Here is a 20,739-nt window from a genome sequence, read left to right as displayed (position 1 = left end):
TATAATGTGCAATAAGTACTCTATGATGGCCACACATTAATAAAATCACTGAACAAAGCATTTTTTAGAATTTATATTAGTCTTACTTCACTGAACTAACACCACAGTATGCTATCCAGAATACTGATTATCCTGAAAAAGAATAAAACATTTAGTTGGGTACGGTGACACATGCCTGTAATTCTAGCATTTTAGAGGCTGAGGCAGACAGATGGAAGCACATTTAAGGTCAGATTGGTTTACAGTGTTTAGACCAGAACCATATAGCAAGACTATCTCAAAAAAGAAAAGAAAAAGACAAAGAGTAAGAAAACAACAAAAAAGCAACTAAATGTCCAATGAGAAACAGACTGATTATGATACGTTCATACATTGTAATATGATATAGCTATAGAACGACAAGGAACTGTCAGGAGATGCCACAGGAGGATCATATGATCAAGGATGACAGTGAGTACTAGTCTACTCTAGGCATCTATGGGGACATTCTGTCAAAAACGAACAAAACAACAAACCAACCAAAAGACTAAGGAAGTAAAAAGGCTAAGCATGCAGCATAGCATTAAGGAAAGACTGGAGATATAGCTCAGTAGTAGAGTGCTTGCCTAGCATGCACAGGTTCTGGATTCAATCTCCATCATTGACCAAAAGAAGAAGACAGGAAAGGGGAGCGGGGATGGGAGAAGGGAGAAGGCATGCACAGACAAAACTCCAGTCTTGAATGTATGTGACATGCACCCTCAGGAGATTCCAGGGTTCTATGCCAACAGAATTTGATTACGATGCTTGAAGTGAGATCCAACAATCTAATTTAAATTAAAAAAAATTTTTTTTTTTGTTTTTTTAAACATGGTTTCTCTGTGTAGCCCTGGCTGTCCTGGAACTTTTTAGATCAGGCTGATATCGAACTCACAGAGTTCAAACTCTGACTCACAGAGCTTACCTACCTCTGCCTTCCGGTGCTAGGATTAAAGGTGTACGCCACCACCACCTGGCAAATAATCTACATTAAAAAAGATTTTTTTAAAATTGGGGTTGGAGATATAGCTCAACAGTTAAGACCCTTTGCTGTGGACTGGAGCTCAATTTTCGGTATCCCATCAGGCAACTTACAACTGTCTGTAACTCCAGCTCCAGAGGACTCTCAAGAATACCTTAACTCACACGCATATACCCACATGCACACGAGCGCGCGCACGCGCACACACACACTCACGCACACACAAATCTAGGCATGATTAAAAATAAGCAAACAGTCCCTTTGGGAGTTATGCTTCAGCACTCGGTGTTCAGGAGTAGGTGCTCTCTGCCCACCACGAGGGCCCTGGTAAACAAACTCTGGCCTTTAGCCACTGGCCCATCTCACAGGCCCACAATCTGCATTTTAAACAAGCACTCAAAGTGATTCCAAAGTGGAAATATAAAATTACACTTTTTTGATTTAGAAAGTGGAAATGTAAGATTACACTTTTTTGATTTAGAAAGCTGTACACCAAAGCCTTAGTAGTAGTCAGTCAGTCTTTCTCTATATGGCAAGATTTCCAGTTGACTGGGGAAACGCAGAGTTAACTAGAAAAAAAAAAAGACAAAAACAACAAAAACAAGTACATATACAACTTTTTCCCCCCAAAAGTAAGATACTACTTAGAATCAAAGAAAAGAAGGTCTTACCATAAAATCCATACACCTGTGTTATCTGTCTACTCTCATGATTTCCTCTTAAAAGTGTAATACGATCAGGCCATTTAGCCTTTAGTGCAAGAAGATAAGTGAAGGTCTCCAAGCTATAGTAACCTCTGTCTACAAAATCACCCTGTAAAGTAAAAGTTTACAGTTACAAACCATACAATAGATGTAAGAGCCCAAAAGAACAATAATAAGAAGCTGCACATTGTTTTTTAAAAATAATTTCTTAAAAATTATTTAGAAACAGGACCTGTGAGTCCCTAGTACACATATAAAAAGATGGCTGCACCGAAGCACTACAGGCTGAGACAGGTGAAGCCTGGATGAAACCAACTGAAATCCAGAGGGTTTCTGGTTCAATGAAAGCCTCTGTTCTCAAGGCAATAAAGTGGAGAGAAAGCCTAGTCTACCCAGAAAGCTTCAGGTCAGCCAGGACAATGTGGTGAGATCCCCTCATAAAAAAGAAAAAAAAAAAAAAACCGCCGAACTGCCCCCTCCCAACGTTACAGGTATGAAATACTATTTACACTTGGGGCAATACCGCACCACTATTCAGGAAATAGCTTTACAAAATAGCAATACATGGCTGGAGACATGCCATCTGTGGTTTTCCCAGAGGACCTAAGTTCTATTCCCAGCACCCATACAGTAGCTAATAATCATCTGTAACTCCAGTTCCAGGGTATCTGACACCCTCTTTTGGCCTCCAAGAGAACCAAGCATGCATGGGGTACATAGACATAAATGAAGGCAAAACATCCATACACATAAAAAAATAATAATAGATTAAAAAACTTAAAATACTACTAATGATTAGAAAGGTGACAGAGAACTTTGCAATGACACTTGTTCTTGCAAAGGATCTGAGTTTGATTCCTAGCACTGAAATGGTGGCTCACAACCATCTGGAACTCAGGTCCCATAGGACCCAATGCCCTCCTCTGACCTCTACAGGCAGAAGGTACACACGTGGTGCAGACACACATTCAAGTACAACACTCAGACACATAAAAGATAAATCAATCTTCAAAAATTTCTATCAATAGGCTGGGAAGATAGCTTAGTGGATAAAGTACTTGCCTTCCAGGTATGAGCCTCTACCTAAATTCAATCCCCAGAACCCACATAGAAACAGCAAAGCGTGGTGCTATGTGCTGGCAATCCAGTACTGAAGAGGCAGAGGCAGGCAGAAGCTGGGGACTTCTGGAGAGCCAGCCTAGCCTACTTAGGGAGTTCCAGGGTAATGAGAGACCTTGTCTCAAGTATAGGTAGATGGCACCTAAGTAATGAACAACAGCCAAGGCTGTTTAATGGCATGTACATACGCAAACATGTGCATGTGCCATACACACATACAAATTCAGAAAATTTCAACATTAAAAAGGCAGAGTAAAAAAATACACCATAATAACAAGTGTATATTAGAAAAAAGTATGACATACCAAACTATACCTTTCCACAGTCTAACCAGGGGTTCTATGTGGTCCTCCTGCCATTATTGGCAGTCATAACTCAGTCCTATTTGTACAGTAAGTTTACAAACATAGCAATTATGTTTAAGTAGAAGACATGACAAAATACAGAGAAGTAAGACTCACCTTTTCATACATTTAAATAGCAATTATTATAGAATTTACATAAAATAAGCCAGAGCCTTTTGATTTTGAATAAGCACTTGATATCACTAGTGTTTACATACCATAAATATATAGTTTGTGTCAGGAACCTGACCTCCAGTTCGGAACAGTTCACAAAGATCATAGAACTGTAAAAGAAAAGCAATATATGCTGATTATAAATTCCTGTGAAAGAGTTAAGATAAATTGTGAATGAGACATGTGAAGAAACAAACTTCAAATATTTACATTTGTAAGAAGAAATAAAGTATAAGCAAAACTGCCAAGATTTAATTCCCAAATCTTAAAAGGCCTTGAAAAAAAAAATACACATAAGCTAAGGTACTGCTTTGTGTAACAAAATGCAAATGACAATTATATTGGGGAGGCAAGTTACAAGGAAACTTAAGAAATCCAACTTAAGGGGCTGGAGAGATGGCTCAGTGGTTAAGAGCATTGCCTGCCCTTCCAAAGGTCCTGAGTTCAATTCCCAGCAACCACATGGTGGCTCACAACCATCTGTAAAGAGGTCTGGTGCCCTCTTCCGGCCTGCAGACATTCACACAGACAGAATATTGTATACATAATAAATAAATAAATATTTAAAAAAAAAAAAAGAAATCCAACTTAAGAAATCCATTCTCTAAAGTTTACTCTCCAGAAAGCTAACAGACCAAAGATGACATCATGAGGTTTCTATTTAGGAGCTGGCATTACAGATGTCAGGCTTATTATAACCTCGTCATCCAGAAAACTGCTTGAAAAAGCAAAAAGAAAATAGCTTTGTAAGTAGTCAAAATGGTTTTTATTTATGAAGCAGCCTCTATTCAGGGCCAATTTAGATACATTTCTGCTCCTATATACCATGACATCAGGGAATGAAATTGGAGTCAGTCAACTGTGTGGTAGAGTGATTCTTCACAGCATATTATTCCAGGTTCTACAGTCCCAACTACACTGTATGTACACAGCAGACTATGAACCAGCTTTTTAGCTTTTAGTTCCCAAGTCTAATGCTAAGTTGTGCCCTCTAGTCAGTGCTTTGGAATTCGTATAAACAAACGCCAGCAGATAGGGGCTGGAGAAACTGCTCAGTGGCTAAGAGCATAAACCGTTCTTCCTCCTGAGGATCAGGGTTTAATTACTAGGACCTATCCAGGTAAGTAGCTCACTACCACCTGCAATTCAAACTCTAGGAGATTCAACTCCTCTGGCTTCTATGGGCACATCACACATGCACATTACACAACACACATACACACACACATTAAAAATAATAAATAAAATGAAAAAAATAAGTCAGCAGGTATTCGAGGTCCTACAGTCCCATCGAAGAAATAGATTAAATCTTTTTCATCTTATTCTATCAGTGACTTGCTATAAAATCTTGCAACAATTTGCTTTTCTAAACTTTTGCTATTTTCATTCTTATTAAAAAAATGAGCAGATTCTAATAAGACATTGATGAATGAACAAGACCAAACCATCTCTTGTTAACTATAATTTCTATGAGAACCTAGTCTTATATTTTGCATCTTTCACCATCATGGAACACCCTACACTGCTCCAAACAACAACTCAGCAGTGCATTACACTTTATAAGTAGAAGTCAAAGTTCATGAGATATTTGACTACTGCTTTTATCTGTCAGTGCAGTGAACCAGGAACCAGGCATAGCATGAAGACCAACACCACCTAATCACCAGCTGGGTTTTGTTTTATTTTGCAGCACAAGTTAGAAACAAATGGATCACTGACTACAAACCCTAAAACTTCCTTGTGAAAATTACCTGTCCATGTATGTCCCCACACACTGTTACTGGTGTTGACACTGGCTGAACATTCGACTCTTCCAAGAGCAGATCGCAAACATAGTCACACAGTCGCTGAAAGAAGAAAAGGAAGAAAAATGTCAACTTTCACGACAATATTAAAACTAAGGATTAAATTAAAAAATACAAAGACTAATATTTAGAGAAACTAAGTCTCTCCTTTAAAAAATATTTTATATGTGTGAGTATTTTGCCTGCATGTACCACTTGCATGCCAAAGAAGGTCTCAGATCCCCTGAAGCTAGAGTTAATGTAAGTGCTGGGAGCTAAACCCAGTTCCTCTACAAGAGCAACAAGTACTGTTAACCACAGAGCCAACTTTCCAGCTCCCCCAACCTCAAGTCTTTCCTTTGAAAGGTAAGAAAATTGTATTATACATTCAATCAATAATAAAGATATATTTTTTTTAATTAGCAGATAAAAGCACATGCCTGAGCAGAAAACAAGACCTGGTACAGCACCATTAAGACTGATTAGGAGAGTGGGGCGGCGGTGGCACAAGTCTTTAATCCCAGCACTCGGGAGGAAAAGGCAGGCAGATCTCTGTGAGCGCGAGGCCACCTTGGTCTACAGAGTGAGTTCCAGGATAGCTAGGACTGCTGCAAAGAGAAACCCTGTCTCAAAACAAACAAACCCCTCCAAAAAAAAAACAAAGAGAGAGAGAAGGCGGGGGGGGGGGGGGGGGGGGGGGGATTGAATGGAAAAAGACCCACACACCTACCCGTCCCAGCCAGCCAGGAGGAAATATATGGGAGAGACAGAGAGAAAGAGAGAGAAGGGGAGAGGGAGAAAGAGGGGGGGGGCAGATTTTGAAGAGGTGAAGGCGGTGAGGACCAAGCTAGTGTGAGTGGCCTGCTTACCACCTGGGCCCATGCCTGGGTACACAGTCAGTCTATGTTTATATCAATGACTCCTGTTACTACTGTGCTAAGAGGATAGTAGTTGCAGAGAGTCGGCCCCGCCCCTCACTGGCTGCAGTGCGGTCCTGCCCTAGCCTGGGGAGCACAATAAAGCTGACCCTGTTCACAGGGGTGGGGGTGGGGTTTGCAGGTGAGCTGTCCTGAGGGCATGAGAATGGGAGAGTAGGTTTTGTCCCCCTTGTCTGCCACAAGGTGGCATTGATGAGGGAAAGATGCCCTCCCCACCTTGTCCTCCTCCACCAGTGGCAGGCAGGTGAGCTGACCCAGCACCTAGCCTGGGCAGCACAGTAGAGCTGACCCTGTTAATAAGTGCATGGGTGAGCTGTCCCAACATCTGAGTGTGAGTGGTGCCTGCATCTCTCCCATACACACACACACATAAGCATATAACAAATTAACTAAAAATGTAATTAGAAAAAAGAGTCAGGTGTGGCAGCACACACCTTTAATTCCAGCACTCCAGGGGCAGAGGCAGAAGGATCTCTTTAAGTTCCAGCCAGGACAGTCTGGTCTATACAAAGAGTTCCAGGCCACCATTGCTTTAGTTAAGGTTTTTATTGCAGTGATGAGACATTATGATCACAGCAACTCTTATAAAGAAAACATTTAATTGGGGTGATTTGCTTACAATGTCAAAGATTAAGTCCATTATCATCATGTTGAGGAGCATGGCAGGCAACAGGAAGTCAGATGAGAGACTGGGCAGTATTCTGAGCATAGGGACCCTCAAAGCCTGCCCCTACAGTAGCACACTTCCTCTAACAAGACCGTATTTGCTCTAACAAAGTCACAGCTAATAGTGTCACTCCCCATGAAATTATGGGAGCCAATTACATTCAAACTACTACAACTATGTAGTGAGACCCTGTCTCAAAACAAACAAACAAAAACACACCCCTCCCAAAAGAAAAAAGCAAGCAAGGGGCTAGATGTGGGTGGTGTGGTTGCTGGGCTCCCAGGAACCGAGGTACTGGAGCGGACCACTATTCAGTTGTCTGGCTTGCAGGGCTCGCTATAGAGTCAGAGCAGATGCTGGAGGCACAGACTTAGGCTGCAGAGAATTCTTGGAGATAAAGATAAAGCTGACAGGATAGTCAAAATGAGATTAATGCAAAAAAAAATTAAACAGATAATGGATCTACAGTCATTGTTAACTTGTTCCTCTGTGGATCAGACAGCAGTACCTATCTTGTTATAGGGACTTGCTGTGCTTACAAAAGAAAGACCACCAAATTCCACCAAGTGCCTACATTTGGTTGCTACTGTAGATTTACATGTTTATAAGGTAGCTTTAATTGCCATGACTCTCCTCCCCACTCTGGAAATTAAAGAACCTGCAGGACAGCAGAACTCATTTCTGGAGTTGCAGAAGGGTACATACCCTCCCCTTCCCTGATCTTATTTAATCATTTTATTTATTTAATGAGTATACTAATTTAATGAGTATCATCTGTGTACTTTTTTCTCAAATTGCCTATTACTTTATTTTATTTTCAAAATAAACTAATAAATTTGGAGTGTAGGCAGCTCACAGCCTCACAATCATCTATTATTCCAGTCCAGGGCCCCCTAGGGCACCAGGTATGCATGAGGTGTACAGACAGACATGAGGACAAAACACCCATATACATCAAATAACAAAATCTAAAAGGCAACAAGAGGGATTGTTCTTGCGTAAGGAGGTGCTCTTGGCACTGTCTTGGGACTCAGTTCACTCACCATGGAAGGAAGCAGGTGAATATGGCCGGGTGAGAGTAACACAGTGCTTTATAATGCCTGTCAGCAGGGAGCCTCTCTCCAGAACTACTAGCTGTGAAACACGTCTGATTCTGACAGCTTTGTTATTTGAAGGAGAAACAGGAAATGGCTGTATACTAAATGCTGTGTGTCACCAGAGGTCTCTAGGATTATTAAATATGGCTTTACTGGGGGCAAAAGAGATGGCTCAGAGGATAAAGGCAACACTAAAGACTCGAGCTTGATCCCCAGAACCCACATGGTGGAAGAAAGAGAACTGACTTTTGCAAGTTGTTTTCTGCACCATGATACATGTATACACTCAATAAAAACAAACTAATTTTAATTAGCTGGGGGTGATGGTGATGACATACATCTTTAGTTCCAGGATCTGGGAGGCAGAGGCTAGACTGGTCTATATAGTGAGTTCTAGGTTGGCTAGGGGTACACAGTAAGACCCTGTTTTAAAATACTAGCTAAATAAAATAGAGAGATGGCTTCAGTGCCTCACAACTCTGTGTCAGTCTTGGGTAGAAGCTCAACTCTGAGGCACAGATGCAGGTATTTTGTCCCTAAGAAGTAGGAATGAGGAGAGTCTGATAAATATGTTATTTCCCTTGCGGTTCTCTAACATGTTTTTTCTTTCATGTTCTTTTCATCTATCTGGGATTACCCTGGATTATTTTTGGTTTATATTTTATAGAACCTGATTTATAAACATTAACTAGGATTCCATTCTAACTGGAGGAAAGCAATAGGTGTAGAGTAGTTCTCTCACTGAAAATGTGTATGCACCTCTAGTCTGTAAATGGAGTTTGGTTAACAGTTCTTTCAAGTCTAGAACAGTACAGCAAACTGATTAAGAACAGAGGTTATTGAAGCAGAATGAATTGCAGTCAGATCTTGATCTCACTGATGACATAACTCTATCACCTCTCATAAGCACTTTCAGCTTACAGCAAACCTCAAGCTTTTTGGAGATAAATGGAGGATAATAAACACATTCTTCATAAATAAACATTTGGGCAAGGTAGTCAGTCTAAACTCAGCACTGCAGAAGAAAAAATGCAGACCAGGGAGGGCCTGAGCGAAAGTGCTCTGCCACCTCCTGTGGGATCACATTTCAAAAGACACAAGTGCAGAAAGTTCATTACTTGCTGAACCCTGCTTAATACATCAGACTGCAAATGCTGCTTTTCATTAATATGGAAACCTAGTATAGTTTTAATTAACGTAGTGACTTCTTTGGTAAGATTGGGTGGCAGGAGTATGTAAAAACTATACTAACTTTATCTGTCGGGGACAAGAACTGTAAAATTTACTCAACTAATTTTGGAAAATAATATTGATATTAACATTATTGACAAATCAGCTATTAAGACTTATTCTTTTTTATTTTTATGATTTATTTATCTTTATTTTATGTGCATTTGTGTCAAGGTGTCAGATCCCCTGGAATTGGAGTTTCAGACAGTTGTGAGCTGCCATGTGGGTGCTGGGAATTGAATCCGGATCCTCTGGAAGAGCAGTCAGTGCTCTTAACTGCTGAGCCATCTCTCCAGCCCTTAAAACATATTCTAAGGCCATTGTAATTAAAGTAGTTTGAGAAAGGAATGAAGTGATCAGTACAATAGAAGATTTTAAAGATAAATGCAAATACAAAAAGTCTAGAATATACTTAAGGCAGGACTAAGGACGTAGCTCATTCGGCAGAGCATCTGCTGAACACATGTGTTTGATCCTCAGCACGGTATAAACTGGACACAATGATGCTCCCTATAATCCCAGCACTTTGGGGGCAGAAGCAGGGAATGAGGACTTCAAGGACATCTTCAATTATATAGTGGAAGATTAACCTGGGCTATGTGAGACCTTGTCTCAAATAAACAAAAAATAAAAACTAAAATTAAAAATAAAAATCACTGCCTGAGTTGTTGACTTTAGTCCAATTCTTCCTTCCTTTTTCTTCTTCTTAAAGGTAGGGCGTTTCTAGAGTGCTGGCTGTCCTATAAATCCCTATGTAGACCAGGTTGGCCTTGAATGCACAGAGATCTACCTGACTCTGCCTCCTGAGTGTTGGGATCAAAAGTGTGCACCATCATGTCTAGCCTTAGTTTCATTTTTTTTTAAAGTCACTAAATTAACTTTGTCTTGGGATTAAGACATAGTTTCCAACAATTTCTGAAACAGTCCTATCATTCTGTAATACATAAATATGTAGTGGCATTCTCATCATAAAATCAAAATATCCAACAATGCTGAAAATGTTGTCTTACAATATCAAATATTCAACCATGACTTATAAATTTATAGACTTAAAAACAAGCACACCCATTTCACTAGTATACAAATTTTCTTTCATTTTAGCAAGTGGTAAAATTACAAGGACACCAAATGACTTATTATTAATATTATTATTATTAGTAGTAGTAGTAGCAGCAGCAGTAAGTTTGGCTTTTTGAGACAGGGTTTCTCTGTGTAGTTCTGGCTGTCCTGGAACTTGCTCTGTAGACCAGGCTGCCCTCAAACTCAGGGATCCACCTGCCTCTGATTCCTGAGTGCTGGGATTGAAGGTGCAAACCACTACATCTGCCTGACTTTAAGAACTTGTTTTAAAGTGATTTTAAAAGTAATTTTTATGAGTAAAAATGTCTAACTTATATAATTATAGATCTGTATATCCGGGGTTTCATAAAACTCTTGAACAAAAAAGAGTTGTGAATGAAGAGGTTTAAGGGCCCAGATCTAGAAAGGCCTGTCTTCACTCTCATCACACTACCCTCCTTTTCTACTGTTTTTCTCTCTCCCAAATTATACTTTTGATTGATGCCATGCAATCAAACCGTAGTAACATGTTTTCATTATTGAATAAAGCCTCTATGGAGTTTGTTACTGTGTGGACTATAAACAAGACACACAAGATACTATGACTAGGGCTGGAGAGATGGCTCAGCGGTAAAGAGCACTGACTGTTCTTCCAGAGGACCCGAGTTCAATTCCCAGCAACCACATGGTGGCTCACAACCATCTGTAATGAGATCTGGCGCCCTCTGGCCTGCAGGCATACATGGAGGCAGACTTTCTATACATAATAAATAAATAAAATCTTAAAAAAAAAAGATACTATGACTAAACAGTATTAGGGAGGACCTAAGAGAAGAATGTCTTTGTTTCCTCTATCAGGGTCAGTGATTACCCTGAGTAGCTCCTGGTTTTATCATCTAAAAAATTTAGTTCTTCCCCATGGTGGTGGCACACGCCTTTAATTCCAGCACTCGGGAGACAGAGGCAAGGCAATCTCTTTCAGTTTGAGGACAGCCTGGTCTACAGAGCGAGTTCCAGGAGAGGCTCCAAAGATACAGAGGAAACCCTGTCTCAAAAAACAAACAAAAAAAATTAGCTCTAAAATTAGTTTCTAGAAATGCTTATGTATCTAATCTTTAGGAAATGACCTGCTCATTCCAGCTGTTATTTTATATACCATATATATTTTATACTTTCACTGCTGGCTCCATCTTAACTTATTTTCTGACTTGTTTTCTTTTTATTCTATTTTACTGCTCTATTGAGCAGACCTTTGGAAAACACCTACTATCCTTTCTGTAACAAAACAAGTTATCATTTAATAAACATTTGAAATGGATCATAATCCTGAGTGGAATCCCAAAAGGCTCCATGGTTCCCACATTCTAATATGCCAGAATTTATGCCCAACTGAGACTGATCTAGTCTGTAACCAACACCTGAACTGCTTGTTAGTCCTATCTACAATCCCTGCACCACAAACTAAAGAACATCAAGCAAGAAACCTTGTCAATCTCAAAGGCTAAGTGTCTAGAGAAGACATGTCAACTACTTAGGTGGATCCTTCATCCTTCATCCAACCCAGGTATGCTATTTAGAGTACAATTTTAACTGCCACCTATAAATGCTGGTTCTGCAGATCCAAATGAGCATTTAGACAGCAATGCCCCTAAGCCCCTTAAAACACTGCCTTTAATCTCTGTGATTCAGCAGGAGCTTCCAGTTAGGGGTATAGCTCAGTGGCAGAGAACTGCCTATCAATCAAGGGGCCCTGGATTCAATCTCCAGTACTACACTTCTGTTACAAGTAACATAAGTAGTACATAAGTTCCTATCAAGTACCCACAAATAAAGAAAAGTCTATGAAACTTCAGTATATACCCTTTGCAGGTCAGCAACTTCACCAGCAGTGGCCTCACAGAGCCCAGGCACACTGTGGGCAGGACACAGATTGCCCTTTCCCAAAAGCCTTCAGAGTTTTGTTTAGCGTTTTGTTTGCAGAAAACATTGTTCCTCTTACTGTTCAAAATGGTCACAATCTGAAAAACAGACTCTTGGTCTTATCTCAGATTTAGGAAAATTATGTTCCTCTCCCTATTCATGCTCAGTTAATTATCCGAGAACAATAACAGATTCATGATCCTATTTCTCTTCTCTACTTCTTCCTCAAAATACACATTCATTGTCTCCCTCCCATTCTATCCTCTGCCCCATCTCTGTATTCCCTCTTGACCTTCAAATATGTTGTTCTTTTTTGTTTGTCTGAGATAGGATCTCGTGTGGCTCAGGTTCTTTCTGTAACTGAAGAAGACCTTGGACTTGTGATAACCCTCCTGCTTCTATCTTCTAGGTGCTGGTGTTACAGGGCTTTGCCATTACACCTGTTTTTACGACAGTCATGTCCCATTCCACTCCAGGGTCCAAAATGTTGCTCGAATGTTATTTCTAAAAGCTCCCTTTTACTGCCATTAGAAATCCTCAAGAGGCCAAGCGGTGGTGGCACATGCCTGTAATTCCAGCACTTGGGAGGCAGAGGCAGGTGAATCTCTGAGTCTGAGTCCACATTGGTTTACAGAGTGAGTTCTAGGGCAGTTGAGGGTTTCTCTGAAACCCTGTCTTGGAAAAAAACCCAAACCAAAAACCACCCCCCCCCAAAAAAAAAGAAAAAAAGAAGAAGAAATCCTTCAAGAGTATTTCTTCAGAATAATTAGAAAAATCCATTCTGATACCTTCTTGGTTTTGTTTGATTCTTACCCATATAACAGTATATCTCTCTCGTCAGGTATAGGGGCCATACTTTTAATCACAACACTTGGCAGGCAGAGGTCAGTAGATCTCTCTAGAGTTCAAGGCTAGCTACTTAGCAAGTTCCAGGCCAGTCAGGGCTACATAGTGAGACCCTGTTTCAAAAATAAGAAAAGAAAGAAAGAATGTATCTCTGTAATAGTTTTCTCTAAGTTGACTTTTCCATTTAGTTAGCCACATATTAACAACATTTCAAAATTATATTTTTCTAGTATCCATAAACATTTTTTAGGAGTGGGGGCGGGGGTAAAAATGTAACTCAGGGGCATACCTGTGATCTCAGCACCACAGAGGCAGAGGCAGGAAGACTGCTGTAAATAGTGCCAGGTGTAAGTTGAGACCTCGTCTCAAAAACAGAAACAATTAACTCACATTCAAGGCCCCAAGTTTAGCCTTCTATTAGAGCACCTGCTACACTGTATAATGATCATCTCTTCGTCTCTCCAATCTCTTTTATACCGAGAGACATCCAAAGGGAGAGAGATACATCTAATTCTACCTTTGGTATTACCTGACACAAGGGGCTTCTTAGTAAATAGGCATGTATCCCAGCACTTGAGAGATGGCCACAGGAAAATGTGGAATCAAGGCCAGGTTTAGCCACATCGAAAGTTTAAGACTAAGCCTGGAAACCTGTCTTAAATACACACACACACACACACACACACACACACACACACACACAATAGAGATAAACTTGGTAGTAAGAGTTCTTTTCTGGTATGTGCAAGGCCCTAGTTTCTGTGTGTATCTCTCACACATATACTTCATAATAAAATTGGTATATTCATTTTTCTTGATTTTAAAAAAGATTTACTTACTTATTATGTATACAGTGTTCTGCCTGCATGTATGCCTTCATGACATAAAGGGGCACCAGATGTCATTATATATGGTTGTGAACCACCATGTGTGTGGTCACTGGGAATTGAACTCAGGACCTCTGGAAGAGCAGCCTCTTAACCTCTTAGCCATCTTTCTAGCTCCCTATTTTTATTTTTTTAAAGGTTTATTTATTTATCATGTATACAACATTCTGCCTCCATGTATGCCTGCACCCCAAAAGAGGGCGACAGATCTCATTATAGATGGTTGTGAGCCACCATGTGGTCGCTGGGAATTGAACCCAGGACCTCTGGAAGAGCAGCCAGTGCTCTTAACCACTGAGCCATCTCTCCAGCCCCCGCTCCCTATTTTTATTATTTTTAACTATGTGTATTGTGTAGGTCTGTGAACATGAGTGCAGGTACCTGAAGAGGCAAGAAGCGTTGGGTCCTCTAGAGCCGGAGTTATAGTCAGCTGTAAATCACCCACTGTGGGTAAAGTGTTGGGAACTAAACTCAGGGCCTGTTCAAGAGCAACAAGCTCTTTGAAGAACACCTCCCCAGTATCAAGATATATTTTATTTTAATTTGTTATTTTATTTGAAACAAGGTTGTGTTGTTGAAACAAGGTCTGGTTGGTTTTGAACTCAGGAGATATGCCTGCCTCTGCCTCAAGTGCTATGACTTATATACACTATCATGCCTAGCTTTATTTTACTTTTAATCATGTGCAAATGTGGATAAATGGTATGCACACATAAACGCAGATTTCTGAGGAGGTCAAAGTGAATGTTGGATCCCCTGTAGCTGGAATTACAGGTGACTGTGAGAAGTAAGGCCTGCATGCTGGGAACCAAGCGCGGTCCTCTACATGAACATTACACACCCTTAATGACAGCTAACTTGTCTATTTCTTGTTTGTTTTTTATGTTAAAAAATGTAGCTACTATAAAACTGAAGGCATTATGCTCATATTAGGCAGAATTACTACAGAATATTTTAGGATGACACAGGAGAATATGACTCTGAAGTCAAAAGACAAACAAGAAACCAGGCACTATCAAAAAGGGTTTAGAAAACAGGCTTCTAGCATTTACACAAAAGCATAGTGTGGCCTGGCATGGTAGCCAGACAAGGTGATGCACATATATAATCCCAGAACTAGGAAGGCTGATGCTGGATAACTGCTGTAAATTCAAGGCCAGCTAGGGCTACATAGTGAGACCCTGTCTCAAAAAACCAGGGGTCGTGGTGGGAGGGAGGGAAGAAGGGGGGAAGAAGATAAGAAGATAATCTAGATATTATAGCTATAGAACCCCTCAATTTTTACTTTTTTTTTTTTTTTTTTTTTTTGTTTTTTGAGACAGGGTTTCTATGTATCTTAGCTGTCCTGAAACTAGCTCTTGTAGACCAGGCTGGCCTTGAACTCACAGAGACCCATCTGCTTCTGCCTCCCAAGTGCTGGGATTAAAGGCGTGCGCCACCACCACCCAGCTCTATTTTTACTTTTTAAAACAGGGTCTCAAAAATAGTACACCCTCAAATTTGTTACATAGATAAGGATGGCCTTGAAGTTCTGAACCTTCCACCTCGGCCTCCAAGTCTGATTTTATTCATTGCTGGGGATCAAGTCAAGTGCTCCATTTATTCTAAGCAAATACTCTAACAACTGAGGACCCTCCCCAAGTGCTCCTCCCCCCACAAAGTTTTTTGAGATTTTTATTCATTTTATTTTATGTGTATAAGTGTTTTGACTGAATGTATATCTGTGTGCCATGGGCCCAAGGAAGCCGTAAGAGGTCACTGGATCTTCTGGGACTGGAGTTACAGATGGTTGTGAGTTGCCATGTGGGAGCTGGGATTGAACCGAGGTGTTCTTAACCTCTGAGCCATTATTAAGTTTCTCCCCAAAATTAAGGGTAAGAAAGGTAAGACTTTACAGATTAAGATGATAGACGCTTTGCCTAGCATGTACAAGGATCTTTTCGGTAATATTTACTAAGTGTTTCCAATTATTTCTCTTTTTCTTCTCATAGAATTTTGGAACTAAGATCTCAAAAAAGACATTGCTAGAGGTTAGAGAGACGGCTCAGCAGTTAAGAACACTGGCTGCTCTTCCAGAGGATCTGGTTTCAATTTCCAGCACCCACATAGTAGTTCACAACCTTCTGTAACTCCAGTTCCAAGAAAGCCAATGCCCTCTTATGCTCTGCATGCATATGGTACACGAACAAACATGCAAGTAGAATGTCCACATACATAAAATAAAAATAAATTTTAAAAAATCACACATTTTTTTAAGACTCAAGGCTGGAGAGATGGCTCAATGGTTAAGAGCACTTGTTGGTCTTGCATATTATCTAGGTTCAATTCCCAGCACGCCACCTGGAAACTCTAATTCCAGGAGATCTGAAGACTTCTTTTGACTCCCTCAGACACCAGACATGCACATGCTACAGATACATTTAGACAAAACATTCACACACAATAATAAAGTCCCCTAGAATATTTCCTTGGCTCTCTCTCTCTGAGATAGAATTTCACTCTGTAGACCACTGGCCTCAAACTCACAGAGAACCACTTGCCCCTTTCTTCTGGGTGTTGGGATTAAATGTATTTGCCACTAAAAGTGACTAAAACTGAATTTCATAAACACTAGATAGTCAGGAATGCTGGTGCACCTTTGTAATTCCTACACTCAGGAGACTGAAGCAGGAAGATTGCAATTACAGCTAGCTCAAGGTTAGGTTAGGCTACATTAGCTGAGTTCCAGGCAAGACTGGCCTACGATAACTAAGCAACCAAGAAAACAGTAAATATACCAGAGACTGGCAGCACAAGCAAATCAATCCGATAAAACTATTTCCAAGACAGGGAAACTCTCCCCCTCACCCAGTAGTTACCCAAAAACTTAGGGGGTTGTGGACGTCTAATAAGAAACATATACAGTGGGGCTGTAGAAATAACGAAGTGGTTAAGAGCACATACTACTTTTGAAGAATAGCTGTGTTCTATTGCCAGCACCCATGTCAGGCTGCTTACAACTGCATATAACTGCAGATCCAGAAAGATCTAATTAATGCCTCTGGCCTCTGAGGGTATCTGTACTCACGTGCACAAACTCCCAGAGGTACCTGGTGAATCTCTGAGTTCAAGGTCAGCCTAGTCTTTAGTGAGTTCCAGAACAGTTGGGCTACACAGAAAAATCCTGTCTTGGTAAACAAAATAAATTAATACAATTAAAAAGCACACAACAGGAGAAATGGCTCAGCCGTTAAAAGAGCTTACTTGCAGAAGACTCAGGTTTGATTCCCAGCACCCACATTAGGTAGCTCATACCATCTATAAAACCAATTCCAGGGGATAGGATGCCCTCTGCCTCTGCTAGTACCAGCACACACGGTGCATATAAATTCACACAGGTACACATACAAATACATAAAAATAATAAATATTTTTAAAATTGAGTTTAACCCTAACACTACAATAAAATAAAATAAACCACTATTAAGGTAGAAGCAGAACCAGGGGTTCAAGGTAAGTTTAGGCTATATGATACCGTGTATGTGTTGTGTGCGTACACGCTAAACACTAAGAACTGGAGAGATGGCTCAGCACTTAAGATTATACAGAGCGGCTGGGTAGTGGTGGCACACACCTTTAATGGGGGGGGGGGTCAGAGGCAGATGTATCTCTGTGAGTACGAGGCCAACCTGGTGTACAGAATGAGTTCCAGGACAGCCCTAAAGATACAAGGAGAAACCCTGTCTCGAAAAATAAAAAATAATAATAATAAAAAAAAAAGAAAAGAAAGAAAAAGTATAGAGCAGTCAGGCCTGGTAGTTTAGGTTACAGCATTTGGGTACACTGTGGATTGAAGGCCACCATGAACTTTTTTAAAATTTATTTTTATTTTATGTGTATGACTTTTTGCCTGCATGTATATCTGTGAAACATGTGTGTGCCTGATGCCTGCAGAAGCCAGAAGAGTGCATTGCATCCCTTGAACTGGAGTTACAGAAGGTAACAAACTGTCATATCCTTGCTGGGAATAGAATTTCCAGGTCCTCTGGGAAGAGAAGTCAGTGCACTCAACCATTGAGACATCTCTCCAGTCCCAACAAGACCTATCTTAAGATCCCATCTCAGAAAGAAAACAACCCCCCCCCCAAAAAAAATTACCAAGCACAAAGCAGAGACAAATGACTGAAAGATGCAGGCGCCTGAACATGGATACCAACCACGTAACACACACAATCAACATGTAAGTAAAACTTAGGTACTTTCACACAAACAGCACAGGTGGTCTTAAATATTTTGCATAGTTGTTGACCAACTTCATGTACCAAATGAGACAGGAAAACACACACTGAGCAAAATCTTGCTTAGGAGAAGTAATAATTCATTAACAAAAAGATAATTTTCTCTTGAAAGAATAGTTTTAAGCCCCTGACTTAAACTGATTATAAAAACATCATAAAAGAATTCAAATGATCGAGAATTTATGCATTTACTACACAGTAAATCAAAGCTAATGGAATAAAGCTTACACTAGCAACATGGGACAAACACCAATGGGGACTAAGCACTAGCTTTCGCGGAAGCAAACACGTTTGCAACAGCGGGACTCCAACGGCTTGCTCCCGTTCCCTTCAGTCCTTTACCGCTCTCGGCTTGAACTGAGTGAGCCCTCCTCGGAAAACCGAGAAAACGACACTTTGGCTTACGGGGGAAGAGCTCAGAGGTCCTAACACACTGGAACTTCTGGATAAGCGACAGCTTGTCCACTAGCTTGTCCACCACCTGCTCAGAAATGGGACCCACAGCCGAGTGAGCAGGAGAAAACGAACTCCTAAGACGCAATTTAGCGGAGTGGTGAAGCAGAGGCGACCTCTCTCCCGTCACGGCCACACGGTCCCGCCCCCGGCTTCCCACCTCCGTCCACCCGCGTCCCTGGAGCAGACGGCAGCTCCTGTCACCTCTGCTGGGAGGACCCCTTCCCAGGAGCACCGCCCGCCGGGCTCGGCCGGGCTCCATCCCCGGGAGACCGAGCGTGTCCGAGTGGAAGAGTCTTCCAGCAAAGCTGCTAGGGCTGGGAGTCCTGAGGGCCGGGGCCGCACATCCCCGGGATCCCCTCGGGGAGCCGCGCCAGCATTCGGGATCGGGCTCCCCTGCTTCTCGGCGTCTCGCCGTGTCGGACCCGGTCGCCTCTCACCGCGGAGCGCCCCCCGCCGCACCGGGACCGGGGTCCGCCCGAGGGAGAAGGGCGGGCCGGCGGGCGCCCCGCAGCCGGAAGGGGCTTGCCTCGCAAGCAGGCCGGCCTCCGGCCCGGCTCACCTTCAGGTCGTTCTCGGGAAGGTACTTGCACTGCCGCGCAATCTCCACATACTTGTCCAGATCTAGCGGCGCCATTTTAGGAAGAACGAGCCACGGCGAAGGCAGCGGCGGCAGCTGAAGTACCGGAGGCAGCGGCGGAGGCCGAAGCCGGAACAATCCTTACGTCACGTCCGACCCGTGAGTGGCGTCTGCGCAGCGTCCTCAAAACCTGACTCGCTCCTCTTCCGCACCTCGACACGCCCCGTGCCCTCTCGGACCGAACTCCGGGTCTCTAAGAGAACCCGGGGGCCTGCTGATGAGCCCTGCTGGGACCTGTAGCTGTGTGCCGCAGGGAGTGCTGGGACTTGTAGTTTTAGTAAAAACAGAATGCTCTTCCTATCCTACTCTACACCTCTGAGAAACCAGTTGAGGCTTTTCCGCGGGAAAATTACGAAGTGGGTAACTAGGTATTCCCTAGCTCTCATTCCTACCCTGTCAGCGTCTTCAGTTACAGTTAGGATAACTGTTGCCGACTTTCCAGTGATGACCTGACCTAGACGTGTGAAACAGATTTAACACCCCCAATTCTCCGGCTTGGAAGAAAAGAAAAAATATTGAAGCATTTATTAAGCTAAATTTTATACAAATACTGGCGCGATATTTTTCCTCTTCAATTCTTGTAAAAGCTTGCATGTGTTACTTTCCCCAAATATCAAAGGTGGAGCCTAGACTGGAAAACAGGCTTATTTAAATAGACTTATTTGAACTTGGGAGTCCCACGAGGGGGCAGGAAGGGTTTTTTTTGATATTTTTACTTTGGTTTTTGTCGTATCCCGGTGTCGAGAACAGTTCTTTACACCTAATAAAGCTTTAACATTGGTTCATTTGGCAACTGCATATTGAGCAGCAACTACGTACGGATACACTTGTAGGGAATTAGAATATCCAGTGGCGACAGGAGAGGAAAACCTCGATCTCTGGGGCTGGAAAGTTTGCTTAGTGATTAAGAGTACTAGCTGCTCTTCCAGAGGAGGATTCAAGTTCTATTACAGCACCCAAGCGGCTGCTCACAAAACCTGAAGCCCAGTTCCAGAGATTCTTATGCCCTCTTCTGGCCTCTAGGGGCACTGGCTGGAATGCACAAGCACACTTGCAGACAAAATATATAAAATAAAACATTAAGAATGTATAAAATCTCTGTCCTCAGCCTGTAATTTACTTCTGCTAGAGATAAACAATAAATACAATAGTTTGCTTATAGCATGTTAGAAAGTGATAGCTGTTAAGGTAAGGAGGATGGGTTGACACAGTAGTAAGAAATAACCAATCGGCCAGCCATAGTGGACCACACATTTGACCTCAGCATTGGAGAGGCAGGAGGATAACTGTGCGTTCTAAAACAGCTTGGTCTAAGTAGTGAGTTGCTGGCCAACCAGGAGACCCCGTGGGAAGTTCTAGGAAGACAGGTGATGGAGTCAGCATCCCTAAGCATGTCTAGTGCCTTTGAGGAAGAGCTGCACCATAGCACCTGGACATGAGAGGAAAAGGGAAACACTGGTTTATTTTTCTTTTGCTGTAATGGGCAACTACTGTAGGACTTTAAGTAGAGATGCAAAATGATCAAACTTATTTGCTTTGGTTGGTTGGTTTTGTTTAAGCCTTCTCTTTAGCCCCCTTGACTCCCATTTTAAAAACAGAA

At 41.7% G+C, this 20,739-nt stretch overlaps 1 protein-coding gene across 1 annotated transcript in view; it reads right to left on the bottom strand.

Moving 5' to 3' along the window:
* Positions 1-19,297, bottom strand: part of Ppp6c (protein phosphatase 6 catalytic subunit) — a 30,239-nt gene extending 10,942 nt beyond the window's left edge. Inside the window, exons 1-4 of the mRNA XM_041674593.1 lie at positions 19,062-19,297; positions 5,093-5,188; positions 3,386-3,451; positions 1,672-1,813 (exon numbers count right to left, since the gene is read on the bottom strand). Coding sequence (XP_041530527.1) covers positions 1,672-1,813; positions 3,386-3,451; positions 5,093-5,188; positions 19,062-19,136 — 379 coding nt within the window. The 5' untranslated portion in view covers positions 19,137-19,297. The remainder of the gene's footprint in view (positions 1-1,671; positions 1,814-3,385; positions 3,452-5,092; positions 5,189-19,061) is intronic.
* Positions 19,298-20,739: the final 1,442 nt, after the last annotated feature.

Source organism: Microtus oregoni, unplaced genomic scaffold (genome assembly GCF_018167655.1).
Source record: "Microtus oregoni isolate MIOR12 unplaced genomic scaffold, Mior012 000025F_ref0000491, whole genome shotgun sequence".
Lineage (NCBI taxonomy): Eukaryota > Metazoa > Chordata > Mammalia > Rodentia > Cricetidae > Microtus > Microtus oregoni.
Note: the sequence above shows the minus strand (reverse complement) of the source record. Positions and strands in the feature narration are given on the sequence as shown.